The following is a 20489-nucleotide window of genomic DNA, read 5'->3' as shown; positions in this document are numbered from 1 at the left end:
AAATTGGATCTATTCGAGAGATGGCACAGGTTGGATCTAGTCAAAACATGGCACAATTCTTACACATTTCATTAAAACGTAAGACTGAAGTTTAAGAAAAAACTAGCAATTTTAGTGGGGACACCACATTGCATCCAAGGCTTCCGAATCCCGTAGAAGAACATTAATACTCCAAAAAGGGACCTTGAAATGCAAGGCATAAAAAAATTAATAATAGTTGACTTTAGTCGAGATGAGGTGGATTCAACCACTAGAGCTGTATATTTTATGTGCGTATTTGTCTCTTTATGTAGATAGAAAAGATAGATGGTGGGTCGCTATAATCAAGTCATGTCCAAATAATGAACAAATTATGCTTCCAATCAACTCCTTGCGAAAGCCCCATGTAAGCACAAGGAAGGTGAAAGCCTGTGGCATGATGACTCTGGTATTTTGGTCAAGAAGCCCACTCGAGGCTCCACCTCGTCCCATCCAAACAATCGAACCATCCTTCTTGAATTATATACTTATTTAATTTCAATCAATTGAACTATTTCTCTACTAATATCTAATTTCAAAGAAATATATTAAAGAAAGAGATTTGCACATGATGCACGCCCAACTCTACCACAGAGACACAAATCACAAGCCGAAATGGGAAGTTCTTGTGGACAAGCAACTTATTATGCTAGCTTTGTACCAAATAGCCTGTGTGATCGACCCCATGATTCATTGCTTGGTATGCTATTTCCATTGGGGCAATCGTCAAAATTGTAACAAGCTTATGATGCAATAAGTGTCCTCTCAAATGGATTCCGAAGTACCTTAGAAATTCAGAAAAAAGAAGACTATAAATGAAAAATTGAATTAGAAAAAACATGTCATCCAAATGGCATCTTTTTAACTTATAACCTGAGCCAAGTGAGAGGGACTCCTTCCTACCTAAATACTATAGCTAAGGAATGGCTAGACATAGATGCAAATGTCACTTAATTAGTTGGAAAATTTAGCATGAGTAAATTGCATGAAAACTAAATGCACTAGCCTGTACATTTACAGAAGTCTCAGTCGTCCACACTCAAGATCCTTCATACAAAAGTGTAAAATTAGAGAGAGGTTCTCTTCATAATTCGCGGGTACAACTTGAAGTAACGTGTTGGAAAAAATCAAAGGGGGAGACACATGCATGGCTCCCTTTCGTGTTGGTTTCAATCGTCAAAATCCTCGCAGATGCGATAAGTGCCCCCGCAAATGGCTTTTTCCCGAGTGCCTTAGAAATGGAAAGAAATAGAAGAAAATAAATGAAAGATTAAATTAAAAATTCTCATTTAGTTAGTTGCAAAGTTTAGCATGATTCATTGCCTGGAAATTACGTGCACTGCATGTCCATTTGCAGAAGTTCAATCATCCATCCTCAAGATCTTTTAGCATGATTCATTGCCTGGAAACTACGCGCACCTCATGTCCATTTGCAGAAGTTTCAATCATCCATCCTCAAGATCTTTTATGAGAGAGAGAGAGAGAGATTGAAGCGAAGGCGAGAGGGGGAGACAGATGGACGACTCTACCTTTCGTGTATTTTCACATCTTTCTATTTATTTATTTATTTATTTATTTTTGTCAATTCAACTCAATTGCGAGGAACTGGGGAGGCATTCATAAAAGATAAGAGAGGAAAGAGAGATGAAGAGGACAAGAGACTTTTGCTGCCACCCATGACCTAAGCCCACCATTTGCTTTTTTTTTTTTTTTTTGGTTAGTGACCTAAGCCCACTTTAATCAGTTATTTATATTTTGCCAGACAAACTTTATATCATTTAGTTGCTGGAAATAAGAGCTTTTTACTTGATGTACACGTCATTTTGAAGTGATCTAGTTACAACTATTTTATTTATCCAAAAAAAAGATTCAAAATATTACAAGATAAGCTCATATTTTCTTTTGTCTGTGATTTGAGAAAACTTTCTTCAATTACACCTTTGATTGGTAAGTTACACATTATAAACTTTCTCCAACTATTTCCGTAATTGTAGGCAAGGACGCTTAGATCCATCCCTAGCACCATGTGTGAGGCAGCAAATTGGGCGTTACTCCATCCCTTAAAACTCGCCAATTTACTCAAGGTAATGTGCTCCTCCATTGTTGGTTAGAGAAATTTTCCTTTGAGTAGCCTTTCGATTGATGGGTAGCAAATATGGAAATCACATATTCTTAGTCAAATTTGCATGTAGATGATGTTTACGGAATGTAACCCACTAATTAAAGGAGTGATTGGAGGAAATATTCTCAAGCTACGGATGCAGGAAAATATTGGTCATTTACCCATTAATCGGAGGCGACGTTATTCAGGTATTCTCTAGGGTGGTTAAGTGCCTTCCCGGAGCAAGCTCTTCTCGACGGACCGGAAATGAAGTTCGAGAGCACAGAGATGGTTCATTTAAAATTCTATAGAGAATTTATTGGGCTTGGATTTCGGGTCCATTAATGCAACAACTTTACTACATCATGTAATTATCTCCCATTGATTTCTTCGGCTTCGGCCCATTTTATTAACACGAAAGAAAAGGACAAAAAAGGGCCAAGAAGTGAAGAAAATACAATCGCCGGGAGGGTCTTAAAGCTACACACACTTCCTCTCTTGTATCTAAAGTAAAAAGGAATAACGGCATCGAATAACGGCATCAAACCGTATCCCTAATTCGTCTTAAGTTCGATTGAGATTTCCAAATTTGAACTATTCAATTATCTCCTAGAGATGTCAACGGCTGATTTGGAGCGATTGATTGAGTCCTTTATCACATTTGAATCCGCATAAGATAATCCAATCGACACCCAAGCCTTATGCCCCAAGAAACCAGCCTCTTGTCCTACTGGGCTGGACGACCACGCACCAACTCGGATTAATTCCCCCGTGAAAGCAATTCCCAGGTTATCCCTAGAAGCCCCGCTTATATCTGATTTCATGCAGTCACTGTAAGAATGGCTCTGCCGCCTCTAATTATTCGTCAAATCGCTAAAAACCTTCGTCCGCGTATCTTGAATTTCAATGCTCGCCAACACTGAAGTACTACGGCCTTCACTCGGCCCCTTCTGTCTACCATTTGCTTGTTGCAGCGTCACACAGGATAGGTTCACTTGGAGGAGACTCTAAAGGTGCATCAGAAAGTCGGGAGATGCGAACATGAACACAGCCGAGATGCACAGTACAATGATGCACAAACATCTGTCAATTACACGAATGACCATTTCAGAACGTCACGCGCAGTAAAGGAAAAACTGCTTATATGCTTTTTTTACGTGGACTACGTGAAAGGAAACTTTCATATCTTCCTAGTTCCAGTGCTGAACGACTTACTCATTAGCGCAAGGAACCAATTTTGAGTAGAGAGATGAGTAGAAGCTTATGTAGAGTACATCTTTTTTCTCGCAAAAAATCCACGTCTTTCTCTTCAATCCACTCGTTCACTTTTTGATGAGCAAAATGCCCTTCTGAATACCTGCTGCCAACTCTTTCTCTGCCTCTTTTCCAGGTCAGTTCAACAGGTTAGCAAACAAAAGCCGAAATGAAACCCTCTGTTTTACTTTGATGTAATCAGAACGCACCTGCAGATTTTGACCATGCTGCACTTCCACACCTTTTGTGCTCGTCCAACTGGCCAAGGGGAAAAACCTAACCTCTTCGGCCCCAGTACGACCGAGGCACACTTTCATTGCTGGGAAAATCTAGGAGTTCAAAGTCACTAACCTTATAAAGCACGAGCTCAAATCCGTACACAATGTGCTTTCATTGGAAGTCCCTGCATTTTCAAGATGATGCATTCTGCTTCAGGCTTATTTGTCCTGCAATGCTGTAAATCGCAATTGCCAGCCAGCACATCAAGCAAGCTTTTCAGGGGGTAGGCAATGTGCGATCTCCACCTTCTTCAATAAATTCAACTCTTTTCAAGCCTTTGACAGCTATCATCTTTTCACAACCATCTAGCTTAGGATGCTGTAGATTTTGAACTTTGACAGGTTAGGCAATCGTTTGATTGCATTATACCTGAAAATGTGTAGAAACTTCAGTAATTCCAGTTCCCCCAAACCTGGAATCTCCGCCAGTTTGGGTAAGTCACTGAGCTGTAATTTTTGTAGCCTCTTCAAGCAAGATAGATCACATGTGCTCTCCAGGAATTCGCACCACGATATCTCCAATTCCCTTAAACTCTCCAAGTATATAAGGATGGGTAAGTGTGGCAATGGCCATCTGCTGACAGAGAGGACCGACAAGCTTTTGAAGTAGCAAAAATCTGGCAATTGCAGGATCCAGCCAAGTTTCAAGGCTGATAAGATACATGGAAGCCGATGGATGGACTGCCTGTCCTTCCAAGGCGAAATAACATCATTCACACACCAAAATGCAATAGTTGGATGTCTTCCACACACTTTGATCTAGGCTTAACAGGTTGGGAAGAATGGGGAACCCAACAGCTTCAACCGGTGGATATTTCAAACTTGAGGGAAGCTCTTTGGCTTGTAATTTTAAGCATTTGCAGACTAGAGAAACCACTGACCTATGATAGAATTGTGGAGATTAGGGGCCCATCTAAGTCCAAGATCCTCAGAATGAGGCATTGAGCACTTTAAGCGTCTCCACCCCCCAAAAAGCACAAGGTATCGTGTGTATCTTTGTGTGTGGCACCCTAATGAGCTTTTAGTCTCATGAGATTTCCAATAGAATTGGACTAAATCCAACTGGACCAATGATTCTAGCTCTCCAATAGAGTTCGAAAGCTTATATAACCTGGCATGCAAGCAAAAGCAAATGCATGAGATCCATTAACCTTCCAATAAAGTGAGGAATTTGGCTGCTACTAGAATCAAATTTCATCAAAGAATTTAGATTTCCTAGTGTCTCATGAAGCTTGAACAGTTTGTCTGTCGAGCACACAATAAAATCTAACAAGTATACTAGAGAAACAATTTCTTCATACAACGCTTGGAGGGAAATTCCTCCCTCAATATTCAACCTACTTAGCAGCTTTAGCTTATCGATTGGGCTATCAACCGTAGACAATTTCACACATCAAGTAAAAATCAATTTCTCCAAATTGCTCAACTCAGAAAAATCAGTTGTCTTGGTTAACACTCTGCACCATGTAAAATTTAGAACTTTCAACTTTTTCACCATCTGCAGTGAAAAAGAAAAGGCCAACTACATTCCAACAAAACGTATGAGAATACAGTACCATACAACTAGCTAGCAAAGGCCAATTGATAGAATTTAAAGCAAACATGAGCGAGGTGTGTCCATACCTCAATTTGCCTCTATCCACCTCAGTCAGTCAGTGATGTTGCTTCGCGAAAAGTCGAGCACGGCCAAATACACCAGGTGAAGATTTCATCGCTAAGAGATGCTGCAGGCAATGATGCCAAGCAAGCCATCTCAAAGTACGAAGAAGATTTTTAAAGTTGCCTATGGAATTAATTCTTCCCACTTCAAGAAACCTTAGCTTTGGCAAACAGGCTAATTCTTCAAGTGTCAAGTCATTACTAATACCCACAAAGAGTGCTCGAACCACTTGTTTTTTTACTGTCAACAACAGCAGAGAATGAAGGTGAGTGCGCAACATAGAAAGCAATAAACCAAGCAAGTAGTCATCAATATCAGGAATTCTTCTTGATCGCAAACAAATTAAATCAAAGGCAAAAACCTTTTTCTTCTTTGAGCATGTATAAAGTGTTCACTCAGCGTTGGTTTTCTGTCTATTGGTAGACTAAACACCTTTACAAGGAAACAAAGGACTCATTTTTATTCTCACCGAAACAAGAAACGAAGAATTTCAACAAACCAAATGGCCCCTTCCCTTTCTTCTCATTCCAAGGAAGACTAGATTATATAAGAGCCAAAAATGCAGAGATCATTGTTAACTTTATATGAAATTTTTCGCTTAGAAATTGCGTCACAGATTATGTTAAAATTAAATAATTTGAAAAAGTAGCGGAAAAACAAAACTTACCCTTTCGTATCTACTGGGAAGAGACAGGAGCAACAGGATTTGATTTTAAGCTTGACATCATCCGTCTCCAGATCCAAAATTCAACATGGAGACGGATGATGTCAAGCTCAAAACCAAATTGTATAGTGATGCTCTCCCGTCCGACTTTGAAGTGCAATCTACCAACTCGGACCTTGTAAGAGAATCCTTATAGATGTCAGTGTCGTTTCCACCAATCTTCTGACCAACTTGGACCTCTTCGTGGTCTTTGACACGGATTTCTTTCTCCACCATTGCACTGCGGAAGCAACCAGTACAAGTTGTCCGAGCGTCGGTCCCCTGAAACTCAGGAACGCCTCGAACTCCCGATGTGGTGGCTGGCTGGTGCCATTGCAAGTAGCAAAAGAGACTTGAAACAGAATCAAGCTTGAAGTGAGACATCAAATTGAGGGCAGTTCAAAAACAAAAGAAAAAAAAGAAATCAGAAACTCACAGAAAAAACCAAAATCGCAGCACACCGAAATCGTAACATTCGATGAAGAAATCGAAAACGAAAACAGAGAGTACTATTGGGCTGCTTGATGACCGACCGACAAAGGCGAGGCTGCAATTCGAGAGAGAGAGAGAGAGAGAGAGAGAGAGAGGAGAAAAGGACGTCATTATGGGGTTTGGATTGAATTTACCTGAGAACCGATTTCAAAACCGGTTCGAAACCGAGTTTACCAAAGAAACTGATTTCGAAACCGATTCCAAACCGGTTAAACCGGTTTTACTCTCTTGGCAATACGTTACGGATGCGAGTTGTCCCCTCCATGGATGTAAAAAATTGGCGTGAGGATTGCTGCTGGCGATAGACGCATCTACAGATTGAAAAATTCTCAAATTCCCCCCTGCCCGACACCGAAGAAGAGCCTCTATGATGGCTCTCTTGCTCATTTGTCCGTCACAGCTTCTGGATAAAGCCACAAGAAGCTGCGATCGAAGTCTTTAAACTATGCAAGCCCAGAACCGGACAGCACCTATTCTTCCGGTGTCGCATCTACCATTTGCTTACTGCAGCATTGCACAACTGATAGTGCTATTTGGAGGCGACATTACGGGTGCGTCTCAAAGTTGGAAACACAAGAAAGATGGACATAGTGCAATGATATACACCAACATCAGTCCACCATGTTATTACACAGACCAATATTTGAGTACATTGCATGCGAGAAAAGAAAAATCCTTGGTGGTCCCTGCAAAAAATCACCTAATCAAGGTGGTTAAGGACCTTTGTGTTTTCTATGCCTCGTAGGCAAAATAAACTTGGCTATCTTGTTTGGTTTAAACCACTTATTCCTAAGTCACCAATTTTGAGTAGAAAATAGCCAGAAACTATGAAAGCAGAGACGCCTTTTCCTTTGTAAAGCCACGTCCTTAACCTGCTCACTTCTTGATTAATGAAATGCCCTTCTGAATGCTGGCTTTAGCTCTTTCTTTGCCCTTTTAAAGCCATCTCTACAGGTTAACAAACAGTGGCTGAAATTAGAAAACTTAATCTATCTTTGATGTAATCAAAGCAGACCTAAAATTTCTAGATTATTAAAACTCTAAGATATTTCCTACTCATTCAGCAAGCCAATGAGAAGAACCTCCTTGGCCCCAGTACGGCCGAGGCGACTTTAGATGCAAAGAATGGAAGCTCTTTCCCTGAAAAATAGGGATAACAATAAAGAAAATCATTGGTCATTTTAGTTTGTATTCGAGAGAAGTAAAAGGATAGGATCTCGGTAAGTTTTTTTAAGGCACCAAACCTGAGAAGCAAAGTGCACACTCTGACAATGCCAACACGTCGGCAAACTTCACAGTGGCATATGCCTGCTATTTCATTTTCACATTATTTGAGCTTGTGAAAGAGTTCGCATATCAAAGAGCCATCAGATTTCCTGCTCTTGAAAGAGATCAGACTACAACTCAAGGGCCAAAAATAAAAAATAAAAAACACGGTTGAGAGAGTTGCAGAGCCAGCTCCAGCTTTGGCCTGAAAGTTATCAAAGCACAGTTGTACACAATTCAGTTGGCTTCACGACACAATCTAAGGAAGCAGGGAAGTGAAGACTAAGAGCATCATGTCATAATTTCTTTGTGGAAATAGATGCAGAAAACATTTAGTTTCAAGTAGACACCAACAATCACTTTCAAGAAAAGCTGATATATTTAACGATGGTGTCACTGCACGGACTACTTTCCTTATCATCAAAATGCAAGTCATTCTCTTAGCTGTAACAACAAAAGATGTACGGTGCTCTGTTTCTACATTCTTTCTGTTTCCTTCCTTTGTTTTCCTAATGAGGACCAGACAAGATAATCAGAAACTGAGATATTCTCCACAGCGCTTGCTTTTGCCCATAGCCCAAGACAAAGTAATCACCTTGTACATACTTCCACACACAAGGTGTCCTATTAATTCAGACAAAGATCTTTATTAAGACTTTTTCTCGGGTAGTGGTAGTGAATAGGTTTTCCAAGCTGCCATTAATAAATTAAATACCTTGACCTCTGCAAGTAGAAATAATAACAAGCTCTCTTATGTTCATTTCAGTGCATAGACAGAGCCATAAAGTTGACCGGCAAAAGTTATATGCCCACATGGACCTAAGATGTGATTCTTGCAGAAATCTCATCATTCTCATTAAAAAAGTTCTCAGCACAGTAAATCTTCAAAATGGCTTGTGAATTTATAGAATTCAGACACTCTTAACATGATTAAACATGCAGTCGTGTGGAAAATGAATTACTTGCTTGTAACTGTATCCTCCTTAGGTGGCCTCAGTACTCCAAAACTTGTCAAAACCTGTTTCAAAATTAGCATCCTCCTTAGGTGGCCTCAGTACTCCGAAGCTTGTCAAAACCTATTTCAAAATTAGCATAACTAGAACAGCTAAAGCATTATTTTGCGACCTGGAAACCCAAAACTGGAGAAACTAACCGGAACGTGATATTAATGCATAAATCCATAGAAAATAGAAACTTATTTACTTCAACAGTTACTGTCCCATCATTTTGGATGCAAGATGTCACTGTAGGTGATCAATTTCTTGAGAAGCGAAGAAAAGGTGGTTTGATTTATAAATTGCGAATGCCAACCGACATTTATCATCTTATAGAAAAGTGCAATTTTAACAACATCCCTGTCAGACATATAAGTTCTTATTAGGAAGAATGCACCACAAACCTGAGAGAAAAGAGGTAAAGACTGAAGTCATCGCTCCTACAGGACCCGCAACAAATGGAACATTGATTTCTTCAGGATCAAGACTCAATACTTCTGCCTGCAAGGAACTTACTAGATCAGAAATCTGATGAGATACTTTAGCAAACATCTAGGTTATCCAGGGAAAGGACAACAGTCACCGGCTTTCATGGCATTGTCTCAAAACTGGTTTCTTGCACAGTTTTTCTGCCGAAGCATTGCTACCGAGTATTATGACCATAAACGACCTCATGATCATGAGAAGAGAACCAACAACACTCCCTAATACATACTAGCAGTTACGTGATTATTTCAGCCAAAACAATCAATTATATGGGGCTTCCGGACTCTATTGCTAGACTTGCAGATAGCCTGATTTTATTAACTTAGCTTCTAGACCTTGCACATGATCCCATACAAGATGCCCTTGGAGCAAGTTATTGATTGCAGTTACACATGATCTGGCGTTTGAGACAACAGAGCATGCTATACAAGGTGAAATACGCTTATGTAGATTAGGAGAGGCAGAATCTTAATATTGAACTGCCGGACAAGAGGATAACAAAAAACATGCGAACTTGGAGTTCAAGGTCATACTCCAACAAAACCGTCCACGGTCTAACCTTATAACTTTTCAGACATCTGCCAATTTCACAATACTCTTTGCAAAGACCTTTGTTTTTGTCGGCGCTGGTCATGTAACATTTTGAATATGTTTTTGCAAAGCAAACTAATTTTTCCTTTCCAATATAATGAGACTCAACAGGGTGATCATGCATATAGGTGATCATCGGCTTTGTGGCCTGGCCCACCTAAATCTAGTTCGCCATCAGCTCAAATGGCAAATATGTTCGGATCAGGGCAAGCAATTCCTTTTTTTTAGTTTGACCTTTTCATAAGCTTATCAATTTCACATTGATGATTTACTATTTTCTTTAATCATTAGCGGACTCAAACAAACAATTTTTGCTTTGATAGTAAACATGTCATCTCAGCCCGATCAATTCTGAGTAACTAAATTATCACTTCAAAGTAAATCATCAATATGTGTTGTTTTGAACATTAAATGTAAAATAAGTCCTTAATAGCTGATTCAACTCGTTGGCCATGTGGAATCACAAATTCAATAAGTGGATTTGGTAATTGCAGAAGTACCTGTTGTTGTTCAGCAAATGTGTGATGGATGACAAGTTGGAATAGTTTTAGTCTTTCATTGGTAAAGCCACAAACACTAAGACATGACGTGGTGGCTAATGCGCCTGACGTCACAGAAATTGGTATTGAATACTTGTAAAGCCATACATAATTATCCATTCTTCAAGCACAACTTCATGCATCACGATAATTCAATATGAGAAAGCAAACATCACTTTAACATCATCAAGAAATATAATAGATGGCACAAGAAGTGACATGAGGACACCTGGATTAGTTCATGTCGGTGGTTAATGGGTGATGCAAATTTGGCTTTATTCCACATGCGAGGCCGCAAATTTGGTTCTTATTCCACGTGCAGGGCTTCAAAACTCTGAATACTCGCGGCCAACTCTTTCCTAGCCTTTATTCCAAGCCAGCTCTGCAGGTTAGCAAATGAGAGCTGATATGAAAACTTCTGTTTTTCTTCACTGTAATCAAAAGGAACCTGAGAATTTCAACAAGGCTATAATTGCCCACCTTTCATACTAGTCCAACGGAAGTCACGATCGCTTGGCCGCCCGAATGGTGTGTTCTGTAGGTTCTGGCGGCATCCAATCTGTCTCCAGTTTGGTGGATGTCGGCATATTAGGTAACATTTCCAGGGACATGCAATTTCTAATCTCTGCATACTCCAAAAATTCAACTCTTTCAAGCCTTCGACGGCTCTTAACTTTGCACAGTGTTTTAGCTCAAGACATAGTAGATTTTTCAACTTTGACAGGTTAGGCAATTGTTTGATCACATCACACATGGAAATGTGTAAAATCTTTAGTGTTTCCAGCTCTCCCAGTGTTTCCAGCTCTCCCAAACCTGGAATCTCTGCCAGTTCGGGGAAGTCATTGAGCCGTAACTCTTGTAGCCTCTTCAAGTGCAAAGCATTGGGCAAGCATGGCGTTAATCATTCATTGATAGAGAGAATTGACAAGCTTTGCAAGTCAAAAATATACAACAATTGCAGGATAGAGTGAAGTTTCAAGGTTGATAAGCTAAATGGAAGCCGATTAATGGACATGTCCTTCCAAGGTGAGGTAACCTCCTTTGGGATCCAAAGTGTCATACATCCTTCTTTACGAACTTTGAGATGATGTAAATGAATTAGGCTCGAGAGGTCGGGAGGAATAGGGAATTGAGCAATTACAACCGCAAGGAATTTCAAACTCGAGGGAAGTTATGGCAAAGTAGAAAGCCGGTGGCTTACAATTTTAAGTGTTTCGAGACTAGAGAAACCATTGATCTTTCTCGGCACTATAGAGATTGGCCTCCCATCTAAGTCCAAGATCCTCAAACAAATGAGGCTCCACATTTCCCACGGGATTTCATCCCTAAGATGTGGACAAAACGAGGCATCGAGCTCTTCAAATGTCCCCACCCCTCTAAGAGCACAAGGTATCGTGCATATCTTTGTGTATGCCACCTTTAAGATTTTTAGTCTCTTCGAGTTTCCAATAGAATTAGGGAGAAAGGAGATCCTCGAGAATTTTAAATCCAACTCGACCAATAATTCCATTAGCCCAATAGAGTTTGGAAGCTCATATAGATAAATGCATCTTGAAAAAGACAAATGCATTAAATTCGTAAACTTTTCAATGGAAGCAAGGAGAACGGAGATTTGCGGAAGTTTTAAATCCAACTTGACCAATGATTTTGGTTCTCCAATAGAGCACACAAGCTCAATTATACTATCGCCTAAAGAAAAAGACATATGCATCAAATTCGTTAACCTTTTATTGGAATCAAGGAAAATGGACCCCGAGAGGTTTAAATCCAACTCAACCAATGATTTAGGTTCCCCCGTGAAGTCCGAAAACTCATGTGGATTCTTGCATTCAAATAAAAGCAAGTGTTTAAGATTCTTTAACCTTCCAATGGAATTAGGGAGAATGGAGCTCTCCAAGTGTTTTAAATCCAACTCTTCTAACTTCCAAGAGAGTTTGGAAGTTCAAGTAGATTCTCGCATCATGAAAAAAGACAAATGCGTGAAATTCATTAACCTTCCAATGGAATCAAGAAAATTGGAGATTCATGAGCATTTTAAATCCAATTTGACCAATGATTCTAATTCCCAAAAAGAGTCCAGTAGCTCTTGTAAATTCTTACATTCAGGTAGATCAAATTCTTGAGATTCTTTAATTTTCCAATGGAATCAGGGAGAATGGAGATCCCTGAGAGTTTTAAATCTAACTCAACCAATGCTTCCAGTTCTCCAATAGAGTCTAGTAGTTTAACTAGATTCTTGCATCCAGATAAAATAAATGCATGAAATTTATTAACCTTCCAATGGAATTAGGGAGAATAAAGATCTTTGAGAATTTTAAATCCAACTCAATCAATGATTCTCGTTCCCTGATAGAGTCCGGAAGCTCATGTAGATTCTTGCATTCAGATAAATGCAAATGCACAAGATTCTTTAATCTTTCAATGGAATCGGGGAGAATGGATATTTCTAAAATTTTAAATCAACACAAACAATGATTCTAGCTCCCTAATAGGGTCCGGAAGTTCAAGTAGATTTTCGCAACCATAAAAAGACAAATATAATAAACTCGTTAACCTTACAATGGAATTAGGGACAATAGAGATCCTTGCAATAGAGAATTTTAAATCCAACTCAATCAATGATTCTAGTTCCTCGATAGAGTTCGGAAGCTCATATAGATTCTCGCATTTAGATAAATACAAATGCTCAAGATTCCTTAATCTTCCAATGGAATCAGGGAGAATAGATATTCCTGAAAATTTTAAATCCAACTCAACCAATGATTCTAGCTCCCCAATAGAGTCTGGAAGCTCAAGTAGATTTTCGCATCCATAAAAGGACAAATACATTAAACTCGTTAACCTTCCAATGGAATTAGGGATAAAAGAGATGCCCGAGAATTTTAAATCAAACTCAATTAATGATTCTAGTTTTCCGATAGAGTCCGGAAGCTCATGTAGATTCTTGCATTCGAGATAAATGCAAACATTCAAGATTCTTTAATTTTCCAATGGAATCATGGAGAATCGAGATATCCCCGAAATTTTAAATCCAACCCAACCAATGATTCTAGTTCCCCAATAGAGTCCGGAAGCTCAAGTAGATTTTCGCATCCATAAAAAGACATATATTAAACTCGTTAACCTTCCAATGAAATTATGGAAAATAGAGATCCCTGAGAATTTTAAATCCAACACAATCAATGATTCTAGTTCCCCAATAGAGTCCGAAAGCTCATGTAGATTATCACATTCAGATAAATCCAAACGCTTAAGATTTTTTAATCTTCCAATGGAATCAGGGAGAACAGATATTCTTGAAAAATCTAAATCCAACTCAACCAATGATTCTAGTTCCCCAAAAAAGTCTGGAAGCTGAAGTAGATTTTCGCATTTATAAAAAGACAAATACGTGAAACTCGTTAACCTTCCAATGAAATTAGGGAGAACAAAGATCCCCGAGAATTTTAAATCCAACTCAATCAATGATTCTAGTTTCCCGATAGAGTCTGGAAGCTCATGTAGATTAACACATTCAAATAAATGCAAACGCTCAAGATTCTTTAATCTTCCAATGGAATCAGGAAGAACAAATATCCCCGAAAGTTTTAAATCCAACTCAACCAATGATTCTAGTTCCCCAATAGAGTCCGGAAGCTCAAGTAGATTTTTGCATTCATAAAAAGACAAATATGTAAAACTCGTTAACCTTCCAATGGAATTAGGAAGAATAGAGATTCCCGATAATTTTAAATCCAACTCAATCAATGATTCGAGTTCCCCTATAGAGTCCGGAAGCTCACGTAGATTCTTGCATTCAGATAAATGCAAACGCTCAAGATTCTTTAATCTTCCAATGGAATCAGGGAGAACAGATATCCCTGAAAATTTTAAATCCAACTCAATCAATAATTCTAGTTCCCCAATAGAGTCCGGAAGCTCAAGTAGATTTTCGCATCCATAAAAAGATAAATACGTGAAATTTGTTAATCTTCCAATGGAATTAGGGAGAATAGAGATCCTCAATAATTTTAAATCCAACTCAATCAATGATTCTAGTTCCCCGATAGAGTTCGGAAGCTCATGTAGATTCTTGCATTGAGATAAATGCAAATGCTCAAGATTCTTTAATCTTCCAATGGAATCAGGGAGAATAGATATCCCTGAAAGTTTTAAATTCAATTCAACCAATGATTCTAGTTCCCCAATAGAGTCCGGAAGCTCAAGTAGATTTTTGCATCCATAAAAAGATAAATACGTGAAATTTGTTAACCTTCCAATGGAATTAGGGAGAACAAAGATCCCCGAGAATTTTAAATCTAACTCAACCAATGATTCTAGTTCCCCAATAGAGTCTGGAAGCTCAAGTAGATTTTTGCATTCATAAAATGACAAATGCTAAAACTTCTTTAATTTTCCAATGGAATCGGAAGAATAGAGAATAATTTTAAATCCCTCAATCAAAATTCCCCTTAAATCACGTAGATTCTTGCATTCGACACAACCAATGATTCTAATTTCCAATGGAATCGGGGAGAACGAGATATCCTGAAAATTTTAAATCCAACTCAATCAATTTTAGTTCCCAATAGAGTCCGAAAGCTCATCCATAAAAAAAGATAAATACATTAAATTTGTTAATCTTCCAATGGAATTAGGGATAATAGAGATGCCCGAGAATTTTAAATCAAACTCAATTAATGATTCTAGTTTTCCAATAGAGTCCGGAAGCTCATGTAGATTCTTGCATTCAGATAAATGCAAACGCTCAAGATTCTTTAATTTTCCAATGGAATCATGGAGAACAGATATCCCTGAATGTTTTAAATCCAACTCAACTAATGATTTTAGTTCCCCAATAGAGTCCGAAAGTTCATGTAAATTATAACATCCAGATAAATGCAAATGCTTGAGACTCTTTAACCTTCCAATGGAATCAGGAAGAACGGTTATCCTCAAAAATTTTAAATCCAACTTAACCAATGATTCTATTTCCCCAATAGAGTTCGGAAGCTCATGTAGATTTTCACAATGAGATAAAAATAAAATCTTGAGATTCTTTAACCTTCTAATGGAATTAGGGAGAACTGAAATTTTCAAAGAGTTTAAGTTCAACTCGACCAATGATTTTAGTTCGCCCATAGAGTCTGGAAGCTCATGTAGATTGTGGCAATAAGACAAAACCAAATGCGTGAGATTCAACCTTCCAATAGAGTAAGGAATTTGGCTAATTTTATGAAGACATATAAATTCCAACTTGGTCAAAGATTTTAATTCTTCTAGTGTCTCGGAAGTTCTTGTAGATTCTCGCAATTAGATAAAAAAATCTTGAGATTCTTTAACCTTTCTTGGAATTTTCAAGGGATGTATCTTCAAAGATTTTAAAGTATTTAACCAATGATTTAGTTACCGATTGAGCTATCAATCATAGACAACTTAAAACAATATCTGAGAATCAATTTTTCCAATTGGTCAAACTCTAAAAAATTAGGTCTTTTGGTTAAAAGATAGCAGCTCGTCAAATCTAGAATTTTCAAGTTTTTTGCCATCTGCAATGGAAAAACAAGGCGGATTACATGCCGACAAAAAGTATTGAGACTATGAAGATCAATTGATAGAATTTGAAGTGAACATGTGAGGTGTGTTGGTACCTTGATTTGCCTCCATCCATCCCAGTCGTCGGTGATGCTACTCATCGAAAGGTTGAGCACAACCAAATTCTCTAGATGAAGATTCGTTGCTAAAAAATTTGACGGGCAAAAATGCCAAGAAAGCCATCTCAAATTAGGTCTAACATTTTTGAAGTCGCCTACAAAATTCAGTTTTTTCCCTCCTATGAACCTCAGCTTGGCAAAAATGCTATTTCTTCAGGTGTTAGGTCATGACTGATATCCAAACTAAGTGCTCGTATAGCTCCTTTTTCCTGCCAACGGTAGCAAAGAATAAAGATGAGTATGCAACAATATCAAAAGTTCTTCTTCGACCCCAAACTAATTAAATCAAACGCATGTTGTAACAAGATAATTAGTGTTCTTCTCAACTTGAAAATAAGACAAACCAAGCATGTTCAAAATGTCTATTTGGTGTTGATTCCTTTGTCTTTTCATACACTAAACACCTCTTCAAGGAAGCAAATAACTCATTTTATTCTTACCAAAACAAGAAATGAAAAATTACAACTAACCAAACGGAGTGTTAACTTTCTTCTCGTTTCACATGGGTAAGGCTGAAAACATATACCTCAGATGTTTATATAGAGTTGCTTTGTATTTATCTATAAGTTAGAAAACAAAGCAGGCCATCAACCAACATTCTCAATTTAAGGAACATGAATAGAGATTTGGTGGATTTATTATATCTTCTACTCTAAATAAATTTCACCTCTTTGCTCCTCAGTATGACTTGAGTATTCTTATCAATTCGCACCCAACGACGCTTTTCAACATCTTCAAAATTCTCTTCCTTGACAATGTACCTTCCTAGATCTCGAACTTCATCATGCATCCAGAAACGATTGTACTCATCGATCTTTATCAATGACATGAAGAGGAGAACATCAAACGCACCGCGTGGAGAATAGCCGCTACTACGCCACATGTAGTCTGCACTAGTCTTATCCTCGTTGATGCAAAAACATGCTATGTCTAGGAATATGGCTCTTTCGTTGGCATCCAATTTGTTGATACTTAGCATTAGTGATCTTTGGACATCACTAGGTGGGATTTGCTTTAAGTCCTTCAATGTCTCGTGCCACTCTGATTTGTTCGTGCGGGCAAAAAGAGAACCCACAACTTCTAGAGTCAAAGGAAGCCTTCCTATGCTTGAAACAACTTCTATCGAGAAATTGTACCAATTCTTAGGAGGAGTATCACTTCTAAATGCATGTCTGCTGAAAAGCAAAATCGCTCGATCCAAAGGCATCTCATTTACTGGGTGAGCCAAGTAATTGTTTGGTCGGGCTTGTTTGTCCTCATTTAGCACTATGCGTATGTCCCTAATTGTGACTATGATCCTACTTCCAGAACCAAACCAATCATAGCTCCCCGCAAGGGTCTCAAGTTGTCTCTTTCGTCCACATTATCAATAACAACCAAAACTCTCTTGCTGCTAAGTCCCCTTCTTATGCCATTGATCCCTTCATTGGTGTCATTGATTCCATCAGTAGAGCTTGAGCCCAGTATATCGGATAACATTTTCTTTTGCACTTCTAAAAGACCATGATCTTGGACATCTTCAAGGAAACTAGAGTAACTGAACTTAGACAAAAATCGGTTGAAGATAACCTTAGCAAGAGTTGATTTACCAATGCCACCAGTCCCATGTATTATAACAAAACGCACGCCATCAAAGTGAGCATCCAACAATTCTTCTATATCCTGTTGATCATCCACTTCAACTAGATGGTTAGGAAGAGATCTGTTCTTCACTTTTAGCTTAAGTTGAACCTCTCGAACAATTAATTTTATAAGTTCCCCATACCTGCCAGACATTTTAGATTGAGAAAATAATGACAACATATTATTCCTAAATTTCAAGCATATACAATTTGAATAAGATAAGGTAAACAAACCGTGACAGTTATTCAAATACAAATTTGAATCCATTAAAAAGCAACAATCTCAAGTTACAATGATAATTATCTAAAAGATAGAGTGCTCAAATTAGCTGCTGTGGCTGCTGCCTGGAATCAGTTCGATGCAGTGATTAAGGGGAAGTGGAAATGATATGGACACTGACGGCAGGAGGGTAAACAACAGAAAGGAATGATTGGGTTTTAATGTTGTTTGTATGCTTACAAAGGAAAGCAAGGCCATTTCATGTTTGATTGAGGAAGAGAAAAGAATGAAAAGGATTCTAAAATATTTTTATGACTATTTTGTCCTACTTATTCATAGACTAAATAAACAAAAAATAAAAAACTATAGTAACTTGGCCTTTAACTCATTGAAGATTCAATATCAGCATCAATTAACTCATGTTATATAATAGAAAGTTCACTTTAGGCCGTGTCTCCAGGTCATCCCCCTCTCTCTATATATAGCTTAAGTAGCAGTGGAGGTCACACCACTTGACGCAGCTGCTGAGTTTGGCTCATCACCGTTCTTTAACGTCTCCACATCTTGTGTAGAGAGAAAAGGAGAGAGAGAATTGGACCTCTTTTTATGGGAAAATTATTCTTATGTTTAGTGCACGAGTGCAAGCAAAGAGCCAATTAATGCGTGATAAATGTCCAAGTGACAGCATAGACGTTGTCAATAAACTTCCCCCATTTTCAGATTAGTTATGAAGAAAGTGAGGGGGTGATGAAAGATTGCGGCTTCTAATAACCATCTATGTACTACTTATTATCAAGAGATTTAACAGAGTTTTAATCACTATTACGCTATTTGATTTATAACTGTAAATCTTCTACACTGTTTGGTTTCATGAATAACAAATGTTTTAAAGGAGCAATATTATCATAATTTCCAAATACTCCAAAAATTGGAGTTATAAAAAATGTAATGTAATGACACTGTAACTGCAACTAAATATGATGGAAATGTTTTGCTTTTTTTTTCTCCTTTTGCAAAAAGCACCGTTGAAACACATGGATTAACCGTGAGAATTTATAGATAAAAGTCACCATCCATAGCAGTCTATATAGGTTCTTTAATGATAGTGGAGAAGATGTGACCAGATCCAGCTGCTTCCTTATATACATAAAATTGATAAATCGTCCTTTGTTGAAAACTGTTATTCATCAAATAAGTTTTAGTTTTTTTAATGTGCAGGCAATATTTAGATAATGATCAAATATATAATTAGTTGGTATGCTAGTAGGACAAAATCAGTCTGTTTGATCTACACAGAGTAAGCGTTAATATGTCTTTTTGTTGTTTCTACTTTACCTTTTTTCTAAAATGTCGAAAGATATTTATTTTGCTATTTAAATTTGTTTTTAGGTGTTTGACAACCAAACAGGATGCTAACTTAGCATTTAACAATAAATTGACAATGACTTCCACATTCGGATTAGATTTTTTCAACTATGGTATCAATAATATGGAGAAATTATAGTTACTGCAAGATAAATTGAATATGAGATATTTTAAAATCTATAAGAAAAATTGCCTCCCTTTCGGATTACATTAAAATTAATAGCTGGAATAAGTTGTGGAAACTTACTCTTTTCCTTCCCGCTTCCAACCTAGTCTAGTTGCAACCTCACGAAGAGCAGCCTTCCAGCGCTTCACCTCATCGGGGCCATACTTCTTCTCATGCTCAGACAAGGCATTACTGTACAATATAGTTCTGAGCTTGACATCATCCGGCTTCACATCAAAGAAAAGGGGGAGGATCTCTTTCTTCCCATTCGACTTTGAAGTGCAATCTACCATATGCACAACCTCACGGAGGCACCATACACTGGAAGCGAAGCCCTTAGAGAAGATGGGAATATAGATTTGAGTGTCATCAAGGGCTCGCAGAAGGTTTCCACCAATCTGCTCACCGACTCGGAGCTCTTCGTCATCTTTGAAGACGCGGATTCCTTTCTCGACCATGTCATGATAGAGGCAACTAGTAAAGTTGTCCCGAGTATCCGGTCCCCTGAAACTCAGGAACACCTCGAACTCCATTCCCAATGTGTTGTTGGGTGGTGCCATCGCACGAAGCAATCGAGACTAGACACAGAATTGAGCAGGACAAAAGTTGTCAATGTGCTTGGTTGAGGGGAGACATCAATTGGGGTAAGTTTAAAAATAAAGGAAAGAAAAACAGTGGGCATGTTCAGTCGCGACTCACAGACATTGATTGGCTATGGCAAACCACCAACGAAATCGAAAACGAAGCCGATATAAAGAGAGAATACCTGATGCGCTGATGGACGGCCGACGGAGATGAGACAGCGACTGAGTCGAGACTAGAGAGGGGAAGATCGAAAGGCGCCGCCTGAGAAAAGAGAGAGCCCGATCTGAGAGTGAGAACTCGAAAGTAGAAAGCGTTTGAAAGTCAAGACATCGTAGGGTTAGGGTCTGGCTTCCAGGAACAGACCTTATAAGGCCAGAGAGGCGTACTCTTCTAGCCTTATTTTTATATATCTGAGTTGTCCCCTTCAGGGGCTTAGTTCAGGGGCTTAAGACCTA

The 20489-nt window shown here is 38.4% G+C and overlaps 2 protein-coding genes and 1 long non-coding RNA gene across 5 annotated transcripts; all 3 read right to left on the bottom strand.

Annotated features, from left to right (window-relative positions):
- Window positions 1–2999: 2999 nt before the first annotated feature.
- Window positions 3000–6559, bottom strand: LOC104414213. 3 transcript variants are annotated; one of them, XR_005545595.1, is made up of 7 exons: window positions 6460–6559; window positions 5979–6366; window positions 5275–5551; window positions 3725–4762; window positions 3583–3631; window positions 3335–3494; window positions 3000–3202 (listed from the first exon to the last, which is right to left on the bottom strand). It is a non-coding gene; the product is annotated as an uncharacterized LOC104414213 (long non-coding RNA). The 3 variants fall into 3 exon arrangements; XR_005545594.1 differs by having other exon boundaries at window positions 3335–3631; window positions 3725–3970; window positions 4065–4762; window positions 6460–6558; XR_005545593.1 differs by having other exon boundaries at window positions 3335–3631; window positions 6460–6558.
- A 9234-nt stretch (window positions 6560–15793) lies between these two features.
- LOC104417047 (TMV resistance protein N-like) lies at window positions 15794–17283 on the bottom strand. Its single transcript, XM_039300349.1, has 2 exons — window positions 16744–17283; window positions 15794–16285 (listed from the first exon to the last, which is right to left on the bottom strand). Exons 1-2 carry the CDS (start codon window positions 17281–17283, stop codon window positions 16205–16207), a joined length of 621 nt encoding a protein of 206 aa, XP_039156283.1. The 3' UTR covers window positions 15794–16204.
- Window positions 17230–20359, bottom strand: LOC104414074 (toll/interleukin-1 receptor-like protein). The gene is made up of 3 exons (XM_039300364.1): window positions 20216–20359; window positions 19531–20027; window positions 17230–17841 (listed from the first exon to the last, which is right to left on the bottom strand). The coding sequence occupies exons 2-3, from the start codon at window positions 20007–20009 to the stop codon at window positions 17367–17369; spliced, it is 954 nt and encodes a 317-aa protein (XP_039156298.1). The 5' UTR covers window positions 20010–20027; window positions 20216–20359; the 3' UTR covers window positions 17230–17366.
- Between the last annotated feature and the right edge of the window lie 130 nt (window positions 20360–20489).

Source organism: Eucalyptus grandis, chromosome 8, assembly GCF_016545825.1.
Source record: "Eucalyptus grandis isolate ANBG69807.140 chromosome 8, ASM1654582v1, whole genome shotgun sequence".
Lineage (NCBI taxonomy): Eukaryota > Viridiplantae > Streptophyta > Magnoliopsida > Myrtales > Myrtaceae > Eucalyptus > Eucalyptus grandis.
Note: the sequence above shows the minus strand (reverse complement) of the source record. Positions and strands in the feature narration are given on the sequence as shown.

What these genes read in the sequence shown, in the direction of transcription:
- LOC104417047 (XM_039300349.1), bottom strand. Translation starts at nt 17,283, where the DNA reads ATGCCTTTGGATCGAGCGATTTTGCTTTTCAGCAGACATGCATTTAGA. An exon ending in TCATACTGAGGAGCAAAGAG is followed by an intron (nt 16,286 to 16,743) that starts GTGAAATTTATT and finishes TACCGTTGGCAG; the next exon opens with GAAAAAGGAGCTATACGAGC.
- LOC104414074 (XM_039300364.1), bottom strand. Translation starts at nt 20,009, where the DNA reads ATGGCACCACCCAACAACACATTGGGAATGGAGTTCGAGGTGTTCCTG. An exon ending in TGGAAGCGGGAAGGAAAAGA is followed by an intron (nt 17,842 to 19,530) that starts GTAAGTTTCCAC and finishes AATGTCTGGCAG; the next exon opens with GTATGGGGAACTTATAAAAT.